The sequence below is a fragment of the Ranitomeya imitator genome, chromosome 7 (genome assembly GCF_032444005.1).
Source record: "Ranitomeya imitator isolate aRanImi1 chromosome 7, aRanImi1.pri, whole genome shotgun sequence".
In the NCBI taxonomy this organism is placed as follows: Eukaryota; Metazoa; Chordata; class Amphibia; order Anura; family Dendrobatidae; genus Ranitomeya; species Ranitomeya imitator.
The window spans coordinates 67,715,735-67,728,868 of record NC_091288.1 but is presented as its reverse complement, the minus strand read 5'-3'; the positions used below and the strand labels follow the sequence as shown (position 1 = coordinate 67,728,868).

Here is a 13,134-nt window from a genome sequence, read left to right as displayed (position 1 = left end):
TATAGAATAGTAAAGGTTTGCAAAACGTCATCCACAAATGTTGGATGTCCTACTAAATAGGATGTTATTACAATATTTACTATGTGCTGCTCGCATGTTCTCCACTGCTGAAATTAGTAAATCAGTCCCATGTACAAGCAGTGTATAATCAATATCTTACACATCAGTTCACTATAGGATCAAGTTCTGAGCAACTTCGTGAAGAACTGAAAAAACTAGTTGCATAGTGTAATGGATTACCCAAGAGATATCGTTACAGATGGGACATCCAGAAATCAAGTAGAAGGGTTTCTACTAAACACAGACATGATCACGAGAATCCCCACCACACAACCAAACATCAACCTCTCGAGGTCTTACAGGCTCAAGTTCAAGGGCTAGTAACAGGTGTATAACAAGTATCCCATATCTCTATAGGAAGTAACCAAAATATAGAGCTCAACCAAAAACTGATTTTAACCCTAAAACATCCGGAACACACAAAGAAACAATGCAATTTTAACCCAGAACACACTGAGAACCATGGGAGGTCATGGTGGCTGAAGACATCTTCGGGATCCAGACACATGTCTCTATAATATGTCCCTTTAAACCAGTGCTTCCCAAACTCCAGTCCTCGTGGCCCACCAACAGACCATGGGTTTCCTTAGTTGTACAGATGATGGAATTAGTAGCAAGGGATCAGAAATCGGCACAGGTTCTTTCACCTAGGCAACCCTAAGGAAAACCTGAAAATATGGCCTATAATGGAAGTTGTGAGGACTACAGAATGTGAAACATTGCTCTAAGCTAGGCATAAACATCCCGGATTGAAGAAAACCATTAACCCAAGTATGACAGGCAAAGGACATAACACAGAAATGGTCACTTACTAGTTACGTAGCCATCGGGTCTCTCTGTTTCCATAGTCAAAGAGCAGTGCTGAAACAAAGAATAATAGGACATCTTTAAGAACAATAGACATTCCTACAAGAAAATAAATGTGTCATATGTAACAAACTAATTACATGTGTCTGCTGGACTGTGTATAGACCTGGGCCACCAGGCGAGATCCAGTACTTCATCTTTTTGTAATGTACCACTCCAGATCGGTCTATCTGCTTCAAGGTTTTGGAAAACTGACCCTCTTTTATGAAAGCCCTGCTGGTGTCCTCCGTCAAGTGCATGGCCATTATTCAGATCGGCAGGGACTAAACGTAGCGCTTTTCAGATAGAACATTTAATTTCATATTAATTTTCCTATATGATATCAGATTAAGTCTCATCAAATCCTCCCAAAAAATACTATAAAAAGGTTATAGTCCTATCACCAGCAGATGCACAACATAAAGAGAAAGCGTTATAGGAGAGCCCCTGTAAGAACACAGCATAAGTACCTATGTCCTCCCTGTGAGCCGAGTGCTGTCACACACTACTATGCTACTATCTTCCTGTCTTATGTCACTTAACCCCTTTGAAGCCACGAAAAAGCTAGCTAGCACTCCGCACAGCGTGCCATAGGTTACTATGATATCAAAGGACAAATGACATCATGTAATTACACTACTGTTTACCAATTAATAGACAGTGAAATTCGCATTGATTTCAAGAAAACCAAGAGATACAGGTCTTTAAAAAAAAAAGTTCTTAATTTCAGCAAGTAGTTCTTGCCAAGTTCTTGTCAGTTTACTGGAATTACTGTCAGTTCTTCAGCATAGACTGCAATATCAGAAAAATCCAGTAATTAGAAAAAAAATATACAGTAGAGCGAATGACACTTGTCGACCACAGCAAAAAAAAAAAAAAAAAAAAAAAAAACTGAGAAGGAATGAACCTTACCTGATGGTGGTTACACAATAGTACATGCTATATTGTATCATCTGTACATGATATGTCAGCCAGTCTCCTCCACTGCAGTGTATAGCATAGGAGATGGACATGGAAATGGTGGGAGATTAAATAATGTATGGGCTACCGTACATCGCACAGCAGAAACTCTGCTGGGTCCAATCTATAGAACAGAATGGCTATGTGGTCAGTCCGTGATTGCTTCCTGGGCTACGTCTGATCCCTTGGACATTGCGCTGCACATAATGTCTGCAGGACGGCACTTGTAGAATTAACGCTCCAAAAACAAAATGTATAGCAGATTTATACTGGAAAAGCCTTGCAGGATGTACAAAAGCTAAAAGAACAGTTCCATGCTACAGAACAATGCAAGACGCATCAGCAAATACACATACCAGAGGAATTGTTACCTAAGCAATTTTTTACTATTTTCTTAAGGATTTACCATTACAGAATGACGGATTACCATGATGGTACAAGTCATACACAGCAGGCAATTACATACTTGCTGCAGGAATTGTTACGGGAGCAATTCTGCCCTATTTTCTAAAAGATTTGATATTGCAAAATGAAAAGACCACCACCACGAGCAAAGTACACCTTATAGGAATTGCTACTTAAGCTAATCTCTATTTTCTCATAGATTTGGAACTACTGAACGGAAGAGTACAATTAGGCATAAATCGGACACCAAGGGCAATACAGAATGACTACAGCAATTGTTACTTAAGCAATTCTCCCATTTTCTTACATGTTTGGAACTACAGAGAAGAAGAAGAATACCATCAATACATAACTCATACGCCATGGGCAATACAGACGGACTACAGGGATTGCTACTTAAGCTATTGTCCCCTATTTTCTTACAGTTTTGAAGCTACTGAACGGAAGCAAACAAATCCGGCATAAATCATACACCACGGGCAACACAAACTTATTACAGGAATTGTTACCCAAGCTATTCTCCCCCCTATCTTCTTAAAAGATAAACCATTGCAGAATGGAAGATTACCACCACTACCTTCATAAAGAACCGCTTGTGAGATGTCGTCAATTTATTTCTACAACCGCACATCAAATCGCAGTAATACTTAGAGCCCGCATGTCAACGAGTAAAGTGACAAAATGGATAGAAAATGAAAAGTCTCTTTTTGCTACACTAAATACTTTAAAGATAAATATTTACAGTAAGTGGAGAAAATAGTAAACACATAAAAAGAAATAAACACTCCAATCGCCTGTCAGAACCTAGAGCTTATATCATGGGGAACGAAGAGGAATTTTCTTGTCACCTCTTCCTCGTTTGCTCTTAGCTTCCAAATCGTTCCAGCACGGCCAGTTAAATTATTCACAACCAGCCATTTCAGTATTGATCCACCAAGTATATTTAGCTCCTGCTCCTGGAATTTCTGCATTACTTACTGGAAAGTGAGCAGCTTCAAGTCCTGTCTCCAAATCACTTCCCAAAAAAGTAAAAAAAAAAAAAAAGTCTATAACTATCTGCAGCCTTTATGGCAGGAGCACTTTTCCCTCTCTCTGGTCTCCTTTTCCCCCTTGTCAGACAGATACAATTGCCTTCACAGACAGCAGATTACAGGTTTGTTTCCACATGCTACAGACCCACCATGACAAAGAGGAAGAGGTGCCTGGGCTACTTCTCAGAAGGAAATTCAACAGGTTGGAAAGTTCAGTTACTTAGGACTCATGTGTCACATACGAGGGCGGAAAAGATAAAAATCAGGAACCAACTCTGAATTGGGGCAACCGAGATAAGAGGGAGTGATGGCATGGCGCAGTGAAGAAGCGACCGAGTGTCCTCAAATGCAAACATAACTTTCCAAGGCGGTATAGAAACGACCAGGCAAAAATCTAGAAGAGATCCATTAGATATATTGCACCAACATATGCTGCAGCGCATCATACGGAATGGAAGGGGTGCACCTGCCCTTATTTAAAGAATTGCGTGCAAAAAGTCCTTAAGACATCAATTGGCGGAGAAAACAAATTAAATCTCATCTCGGCCAAGGAAAACGTGCATACAAAGTATCAGAATGCAGGAGACAGAAGACAGACGGATATTTGCCATCTGACACTGCGTACTTAAAAATGCCGCGAAACGATTGTGCACCCATCACCCAGTGACGGGCACGTCTTAAAGTTTCTGTCGGAAGCGTCCGCACCACGTGAAGTCTCTAGCTGCTTCACGCACTTGGCACAAGTCTACGCGTCACTTTTACCGAATTTGTAAAAGACAACCAGTGCAACCCATAACGTCTGTAGAAATCGTAAAAAAAGAAGAAAAAAAATGTATGAAGATATAACAGAGCCAAGCCTGGTAGAAGTAGCAGGCGTGATTTTGTCATTTTGCAGAACAGATTGCGATACTTTGAGCCACCTGTGGTTTTACAAAGGACTGCAGGTAATCCTGGAGAAGTACGGAAGACCATTACAGGCGTTAGTAAAACTTTTATTAGGAAACTGACACGGCACAGAAAGCGCACACAACCAAATCAGCACTGCTACATCTATAAGACAATAGAATTATTGATCTCGATACACTAACATATATTGGAAGGATTCCTGACACATAAGATGTACAAAGCCATAATGGAAGAAATACTAATAACCCAATGTAAAGCACAGTGAGGGTGTGCGAGTATGTAGAGGAGATAAGAGCGCACATTAAACAGGTCACTACCTCATGTGTGGGGCTGGCCCATTGATGTCTGCTAGCAGGTGAAGAGTGCGGAGGAGCAGGGCAGTCCTGAGAGGATAGTGGTGGTAGTAGTGATGAGTCCAAGGGAGGTGCAGAGCAGTGAGGATGAGTGTGGTGAGGTGCAGACTAGTGAAGAAAGTTAGGAATGTCACGTACTTTCAGGAAAGCAAGAGGGAGAGGGAGGTCATTGCTCCAGCAATGAGATTAACAAGAAACAAAACTGGATCCACCGGTTATTTCTGAAGCAGCTGAGAAAGAAAATAGGAGAAGAAAAAAAAGGGGAGGAAAGGGGAGGAGGTAGAGGGGTGAGAAAAAAAAAAGTGTAGGGAGGAAAACAGGGAAAGGACAGCTCCTAGGTGAGGACAAGGTTGGTTTGGTGAGACGCCAAGATCAAGGCCATCAATAGCATCCAACTCCGATGATGGAGAGGACCTCGGGTACTGCCATCTACTGAGGCACAACACTAACCTTTTCACTGCCAGGTGATACCTACTTGTCAGGGGATGGAGTTCTGTTCATGTCATACATGTCTACAACTCCCAGCTTGCAGTGGCTATGGCACTTTGGGAATTGCAGTTTTTCCAACAAGGTAGTCTTATCAACCACATGTAGGGTCCCTCCAGTTACTCCATAGTCATTAAATGGCGAATAAGCCTCCTCATATTGGTATGTCACTCTCCACAAGGAGAAACCTTACCCCTTAGACCCCAGTCCAGAGCCTCTCACCTAGCCAAATCAGTTCTCATACTCTGCACTGATGAGGGGCAAAACCCCGAAACACTGTCTGCAAATTGAGATTCTGATTTGGCTTTTATCCCAAGTCATGTTGCAAGAATCGTTAAAGGGTTGATAATGACTTGTAGGATCGCTACTTCCAATAAGTGGCACTATAGAGTTCAAGTCCTCTTCCTCTCTGAATGGGCAATATGTATATTCGATTGTCACTAGTGCTCCACCCAGACATGTCACATCCATAGCAGATGTATTACGAAGTCACTTGTGGGAACAGCCCAAAAATAAGCACAAGGTATGCTTCAACAATTTATCTATTCTCTCTCATATCCAAACTTAACACATCACATGAGATAGAAGTGCTGGACATAAAGGTGAAAAAAAGAAACATTTCAGGTTGTATACTGCTCATCGGGCGTGAGAAGGTCACCAAGAAGACTGTGTAAAAAAAAAAAAAAAGTCTAGATCTAGAGTGACATTCCTCAATGGCAATAGTGTCAAGCTTCCAGTACAGAAACAGGTCTTGTGTGGCCACCAAGTCATCCATGTCTTCCTGGTGGCCAACCTAAGCCTGATGAAGGGTACAAAACCTGAAACCTTGCTACCTTTCACATTACGCCAAGCACATCTAGTATCTATCGGTGCATAGTTCTCCCAAGTGACTTTGTAATACCGAAGTTTAAAGAAGGAAAGTGTTCTGTTCTAGGAGAACGAGCTCCCATCCTCAACCTTGGAACTAGTGAAGGTAGCACAACCATAGCATTTCTGTATGAACATCCACAGCAGCTGTCACACCAACAACAATGTGTCCCAACATCAATCTGTTCAGCAAGCAGCGGTAAGGCCTGGGATATAACACAGCCATGCCAAAGTATCCCCAACATTAAAGAACATCATCACAAAACAATAAAAACACCACTAAGGCCGAAGTCTGTGACACATGGAGAGCGCTTGGTTTTCAATATTCAGCCCTAGCTCTTCTGCCCGGTCTCCTGACCTGAGATAACTGCCTCATATATGAGCCGGTTTGGTGGGTTTCCAGATGTGACCTATCTGGCTGGGTATTATGATCTGAGTAAAAGTTCCAGGCAGCACCGTGGCTCAGTGGTTACCACTGTTACTTTCCAGCCATGGGGTCCTGGGTTCAAATCCCAACAATGACAACATCTGCAAGGCGTTTGTATGTTCTCCCCGTGTTTGCGTGGGTTTCCTCCCACACTCTAAAGCCATACTGATAAGGAATTTACATTGTGAGCCCCAATGGGGTCTGCGACTACCTATATGCGAATTGCTGTAGAATATGATGGCACAATATAAGTAAAACATAATAAAGTTTCATGGATGTTTGACATGATTGACATTATTTTGGAATTACGGTATCCCCCAAAATTTGAAAATAGTGAAAAACTTTTCCAATCTGATGTTATTGAGAGTGCCCCAAGCCTGGCCATTATTAACCCATAGTGTTGTAGTGTGAAAGCCTATGACTAAAATCAGCAATAGTTCCCATACAAGAGCAGTGTCAACACTCCAAACCACCAGGTTATAATGTATACCATGGCGCACTGTCGCATTATTCCTCCTATGACTGGAAGTGTTGTCATAGTGTCACATCAGTAATTGTCACCAGGGCCATCATTACATACATAGTCACATCAGTCATCTCCAGGTTACATGACATCCAGTGTCCCGCACAATCACACAGGTTGTATCACCTCCCAGACAATACAGGTAAGTCATCGGAGTTGCACCCATGGGATCAATTTCACAATTTCGGAAATGCAATGAAACTAAAAAGCCGGAGCCCAGGGAATCTGCAGCTGATCACAACTCACCAATATCAGATTATTTAGTCTGCAGGAAAGGAGGAGCCCATCAGCCACATGACATCTGCGTTTCACAGTGGAGTGCGATTCATGCGACATTGCCATCACATGACGGGCGTGTAACCGGTATAGCAGAGCTGTGCGTCAGTCCTGGCCCAGGATTACATCCCACCGATGTACATGGTCACCCATTGTCCATGGTCACCTCATATGAGGCTTCACTGCCAAACCCCATCATTGAGAATATCAACCTGGCCCCACACGAGATTACGGTGAGACCCCATCATCACATTTCCACTTCTACGCAATAAGTATTCACACTCTGACCACAAGGACCGCCGATATTAAGAAGTGTGGGGTTGGACAGTGCCTGGCACAGCTGTCCTGGCAGCTACATGTACAGCCTCACACACTCAGACCAACGCTGGGGACAATGATGCTCGCAAACTGCAGACGTGACCGGCTCCATGTGTCTATCCGCGTATCGGACGAGTGCAGGTGCTGCCGCCATTTACAATAACTAGTCTGCTCTGTGAATCGAATCAGGGGAGTGCACGCTGCGACTGTCTACATGGAAACAATCGGCCATGTTCACTGGAACGCTTGCCACGTGTGCATGTGGCCTGTATGTATGGTCCATGACACACAGACAGCACACTGCCCAGTTACATGCTTGTCTGAACAAGCCCTTACAGTGTGGGCAAAGAAAAAAAAAAAATGGTGGTCAACACTGATTGTGATCTAGATACATCACCAATAGGTTTATGCACCCCAACATTTCAGACACAGACTCCCCTCCCTACCTTCATGTGGAACCGCCACCTACTGAAGCATTATTACAGTCACTGAATGACAATGGCTGCATATAACACCAGATGTACACGTGTGTAGTTGGACATAGGGGCATGCATTGGTGACAGACAGAACGGAGGGAAAGCAGGCACTGGTGACAGGCAGACTGGGTGGTTGGGGGCAGGCACTGGTGACAGGCAGACTGGGTGGTTGGGGGCAGGCACTGGTGACAGGCCGACTGGGTGGTTGGGGGCAGGCACTGGTGACAGGCAGACTGGGTGGTTGGGGGCAGGCACTGGTGACATGCAGACTGGGTGGTTGGGGGCAGGCACTGGTGACAGGCAGACTGGGTGGTTGGGGGCAGGCACTGGTGACAGGCAGACTGGGTGGTTGGGGGGCAGGCACTGGTGACATGCAGACTGGGTGGTTGGAGGCACGCACTGGTGACATGCAGACGGAGTGGTTGGGGCAGGCACTGGTGACAGGCAGAAGGGGGAGGGCAGACACCGGTGACAGGCAGAAGGTGGAGGGCAGACACCGGTGACAGGCAGATGGGGGAGGGCAGACACCGGTGACAGGCAGACGGGGGAGGGCAGACACCGGTGACAGGCAGACGGGGGAGGGCAGACACCGGTGACAGGCAGACGGGGAGGGCAGAAAGCGGTGACAGGCGCAGACGGGGGAGGGCAGACACCGGTGACAGGCAGGATGAAAAGTAGAAGGACAAGCAGAAAAATACGCAGGATTATCAGATGGACAGCAGGATGACAAGCAGGCAGAAAAGGCTCAGGCACAAGTGCAATGTAGAAAAGCAGGCAGCAGAATAAGAAAGAACAGGTACAAGTAAGAAGCAGACACCAGTGACAGACAGACAGACAGATATATTGTGCACTGACATTGTAAAAGTAGAAATAACAGAACAAAGATAAACAGGTGAACAGCGGTGACAGGCAGTGAGAACAAGCAGGCAGGGGATAGACTGGCAGGCACTGGTATCTGGTTGGATGAAAAGTAGTAGGGCCGCCAGCAGCAGAAGAAGGATAAACAGGTGCACAGCAGGATGACAGACAGAACAGGGACAGGTGACAGGTAGGGTGAAAAGTAGAGATGCAGGCAGCAGAATAAAATTCAGCAGATGGACAGGAGAGTGACAGGCAGACGAGGTAGGATAAGCATTTGGACAGCAGGGTGACATGCAGATAGGCAGGAGAAGGAGGACAGGCAGGGAGACAGAAGAGGCACGCAGGTATAAGGTGCATGATTCCAGGCATGGTGACAGCGTCTATGACAGTCAGGGACAGTGTGACAACCAGGGTCAGGGTAATAACGCTATGACAAGCAAGGTCAGAGTGACAGCACTATGACAGCCAGGGTGACAATACTGTGACAGCCAAGGTGACAGTCAGGGGCAGGGTGACAGTGCAGTCACAGCTTGGGGCAGGGTGACAGGCAGGGGCACGAGCAAGGTGACAGTGCTGTGACAGGCAGGGGCATGGGTGACAGTGCTGTGACAGCCATGGTGACAGCGCTGTGACAGCCAGGAGCAGGCAGGGTGACAGCGCGGTGATAGGCAGGGTGACAATGTGATGACAGCGCGGTGACAGGCAGGCTGACAGCGCAGTGACAGGCAGGCTGACAGCGCAGTGACAGGCAGGCTGACAGCGCAGTGACAGGCAGGCTGACAGCGCAGTGACAGGCAGGCTGACAGCGCAGTGACAGGCAGGCTGACAGCGCAGTGACAGGCAGGCTGACAGCGCAGTGACAGGCAGGCTGACAGCGCAGTGACAGGCAGGCTGACAGCGCAGTGACAGGCAGGCTGACAGCGCAGTGACAGGCAGGCTGACAGCGCAGTGACAGGCAGGCTGACAGCGCAGTGACAGGCAGGCTGACAGCGCAGTGACAGGCAGGCTGACAGCGCAGTGACAGGCAGGCTGACAGCGCAGTGACAGGCAGGCTGACAGCGCAGTGACAGGCAGGCTGACAGCGCAGTGACAGGCAGGCTGACAGCGCAGTGACAGGCAGGCTGACAGCGCAGTGACAGGCAGGCTGACAGCGCAGTGACAGGCAGGCTGACAGCGCAGTGACAGGCAGGCTGACAGCGCAGTGACAGGCAGGCTGACAGCGCAGTGACAGGCAGGCTGACAGCGCAGTGACAGGCAGGCTGACAGCGCAGTGACAGGCAGGCTGACAGCGCAGTGACAGGCAGGCTGACAGCGCAGTGACAGGCAGGCTGACAGCGCAGTGACAGGCAGGCTGACAGCGCAGTGACAGGCAGGCTGACAGCGCAGTCACAGGCAGGCTGACAGCGCAGTGACAGGCAGGCTGACAGCGCAGTGACAGGCAGGCTGACAGCGCAGTGACAGGCAGGCTGACAGCGCAGTGACAGGCAGGCTGACAGCGCAGTGACAGGCAGGCTGACAGCGCAGTGACAGGCAGGCTGACAGCGCAGTGACAGGCAGGCTGACAGCGCAGTGACAGGCAGGCTGACAGCGCAGTGACAGGCAGGCTGACAGCGCAGTGACAGGCAGGCTGACAGCGCGCCGACAGCCAGGGTGACAGCGCGCCGACAGCCAGGGTGACAGCGCGCCGACAGCCAGGGTGACAGCGCGCCGACAGCCAGGGTGACAGCGCGCCGACAGCCAGGGTGACAGCGCGCCGACAGCCAGGGTGACAGCCAGGGTGACAGCGCGGCGACAGCCAGGGTGACAGCGCGGCGACAGCCAGGGTGACAGCTCCCTCCCCTCCTCCTGCTATCAACAAGTCGGCAGCGCAGTGACAGTGCCAGACAATAACAAGTTTGTGCCCCCCTCCCATCCCTCCTCCTCCGTCACCTGCAGCACGGAGCGCACGGCTGCCATTACCTTAGCAGGGCATGCGGGGCCACACTGCTGCCATCCCTGGGGCTGCCCGCCGCCTCTGGTGCTCTGCAGCTGCGCCGGGCACTAGGGCAGTGGTGCTGCAGCGGAGGGTAATCCAGCTCCCACTTCCTCCATGATCTGCACAGAGCCAGGCAGGGGTTAGCCCGGGACAGCTGGTCAAACCCAGAGAAACGGATGAAGCAGGCAGCGGCAGCAGCTCCCCAGACACACGGCCAATAAATCCAGGCTGGCAGCTCCAGGCGCTCGGCAATCGATTACAGGACAGTGCACTTGATCCGCGGCTCTGAATGTCTCCAGTGATCTCAGCAGCCAGGGGTGGATCCAGGACACAGTATCCCCGGGATGTGCAGCCCCTGCCGCCGCCGCCGCTCTGCGCCCTCCCCGGCTCCTGCGTGTGCTGCTGCTGCCTGGGTTCTCCCACTGTAGAGCCGGGCATGGCCCCTGTGACCGGGCGTCATCGCCACCACTGGCCGGGTGTAGGAGGACAGCTCGCCCACCCGATGCGGCAAAATACAATCTCCAGTCACTACAACTCCCGACACGTGAAACCGTCCGCCGTGTCCTCTCCTGGAGTGTGGTGGTCGGATCTTCCCCATCCGTCACTGCCAGATCCCACCGTGTACCGGCAGACCTGCCCTTCCGTCCTCTGGTAAAGCTGGGTGACAGCCTCTGTGGATGCTGCAGGGACAGATGGGTTTTTTTTATAACGCAGATCCGCTCTAAAAATCTTTAAAACAATTGGAAATCTCTTATTCACTTCTGTGGGAAATCCACTCAGCTGCTCATTCTAGGTTTTTCTTTTTAACTTTTTTTTTATTTTGTGAAGAGGCTTTCAAAAGTGCCTGGCTGGAAAAAAAAAGTGGTAGTCACCCGCCATCCGATCCAGGATGGGCGCTGGCAAATGAAAAGTAAAAAGAAAAAAAAAAATAAGGAGAAAAATAATTCCCAAACTCTGCAAATACGGATTAGGATAAAAAAAAAATTCCCTCCAAAACTTTATTTAAAAAACACATTTCCCAGAGGATTCTGCTTGGAAAACTTGTTAGGTTTTGAAATGATATATTATACACTTGAAATGATATATTATACTGAGCTTTTTTTTTTTTTTTTTGATCAGTTGGAAAATCCTAAAAATATATTTTTTTAAAGTTTTAAAACACTTGCCAAACATTTCCTATTTATCTGTATGAGAAATCCACTTTAAGGTATGGTGGGTGCAAAGGCTCCGGGTATAATGAAAGCGCCACTCATGTTTTTTTTTTTTTTTTTTTCAGCGATGGAGTGGTGCTTCTAATGTAAGGTCCCTGCATTCAGTCCTAGGCTTACCAGCCGCCTTCTTCACATTCTATCACCACCGCTCCGGTCGGTCTCCTGCCAGAACGCTGCTGTCTCTCATGGAGCGAGCCGGTGGTCACAACTCCGTGTACTGTAAGTCTATGAGGACCTCATCCAGGCCTCATCCTGGCTCTCATAGACTTAGGCCTCTTTCACACGTCAGTGTCTCCGGTACGTGTGGTGACAGTTTTCTCACATACCGGAGACACTGACACCCGTAGACACATGTCAGCGTGTTTTCATGGACTGTGTGTCCATGTGCAAAACATGCAGACATGTCCATTTTCTCCCGGACACACGGGCCGCAAAGCGTGCCACACACGTGCACACAGAGAACAGTGCACACTTCTCCGTGTGCGCGAATGGCCACGGGGGAAGCAGTGCTACTGTAAGCGCTGTTCCCTGGCGGCAGGTGCTGAATACGGCTTTCGTCCATTCTTCCCTGCTCTGCCGGTGAGCAGGGGAGAATGAATGAATGAAAAACCCGACTTGGGGTCCCCCCTATGTTTTTAAACCAACCCGGCCAAACTCTCAGGTGCGGCTGCTATTCTTAGGCTGGTAAGGGGTCATGAATTTGCCCCCCTCCCCAGCCTAAAAACAGCAGCCCGCAACTGCCCAGAAAAGGTGCATCTATTAGATGCGCCAATTCTGGAGCTTTGCCCTGTTCTTCCCACTTGCCCTGTAGTGGTGGCAAGTGGGGTAATGAGGGGTTAATGTCAACTTCCTATTGTAAGGTGACATTAAGCCTGGCTTAGTAATGGAGAGGTGTCAACAAGACACCTATCCATTGCTAATCCTATAGCTGTTAAAGGGTTGATAAAACACACAGTAAGAATAAAGTCTTTTAATGAAATCATACACCACACAATTTTATGGTGCACATTGACACAAATGACAGAGGTAAGTGGAAGGTCCTTAAAAATGATTTCAGGGAATTAAGCTGAAAGCAAGGACCTCCAACGTGGTATTTTGCGAAATACTGCCTGTACCACGTGCCACGTCAGAGAGGCAACGGGAGATTAGGGAG

The 13,134-nt window shown here is 48.0% G+C and overlaps 1 protein-coding gene across 9 annotated transcripts in view; it reads right to left on the bottom strand.

Annotated features, from left to right (window-relative positions):
* IKZF2 (IKAROS family zinc finger 2) overlaps positions 1-11,202 on the bottom strand; it is a 101,391-nt gene extending 90,189 nt beyond the window's left edge. For 2 of the 9 annotated variants that reach the window (XM_069733414.1, XM_069733419.1), the window contains exons 1-2: positions 10,755-10,936; positions 873-921 (exon numbers count right to left, since the gene is read on the bottom strand). In XM_069733414.1, coding sequence (XP_069589515.1) covers positions 873-906 — 34 coding nt within the window. In that variant the 5' untranslated portion in view covers positions 907-921; positions 10,755-10,936. Of the gene's footprint in view, positions 1-872; positions 922-1,007; positions 1,263-4,525; positions 4,655-10,754 lie in introns of those variants that run through there. The other 7 variants (XM_069733412.1, XM_069733411.1, XM_069733417.1 and 4 more) reach the window with 6 other exon arrangements.
* Between the last annotated feature and the right edge of the window lie 1,932 nt (positions 11,203-13,134).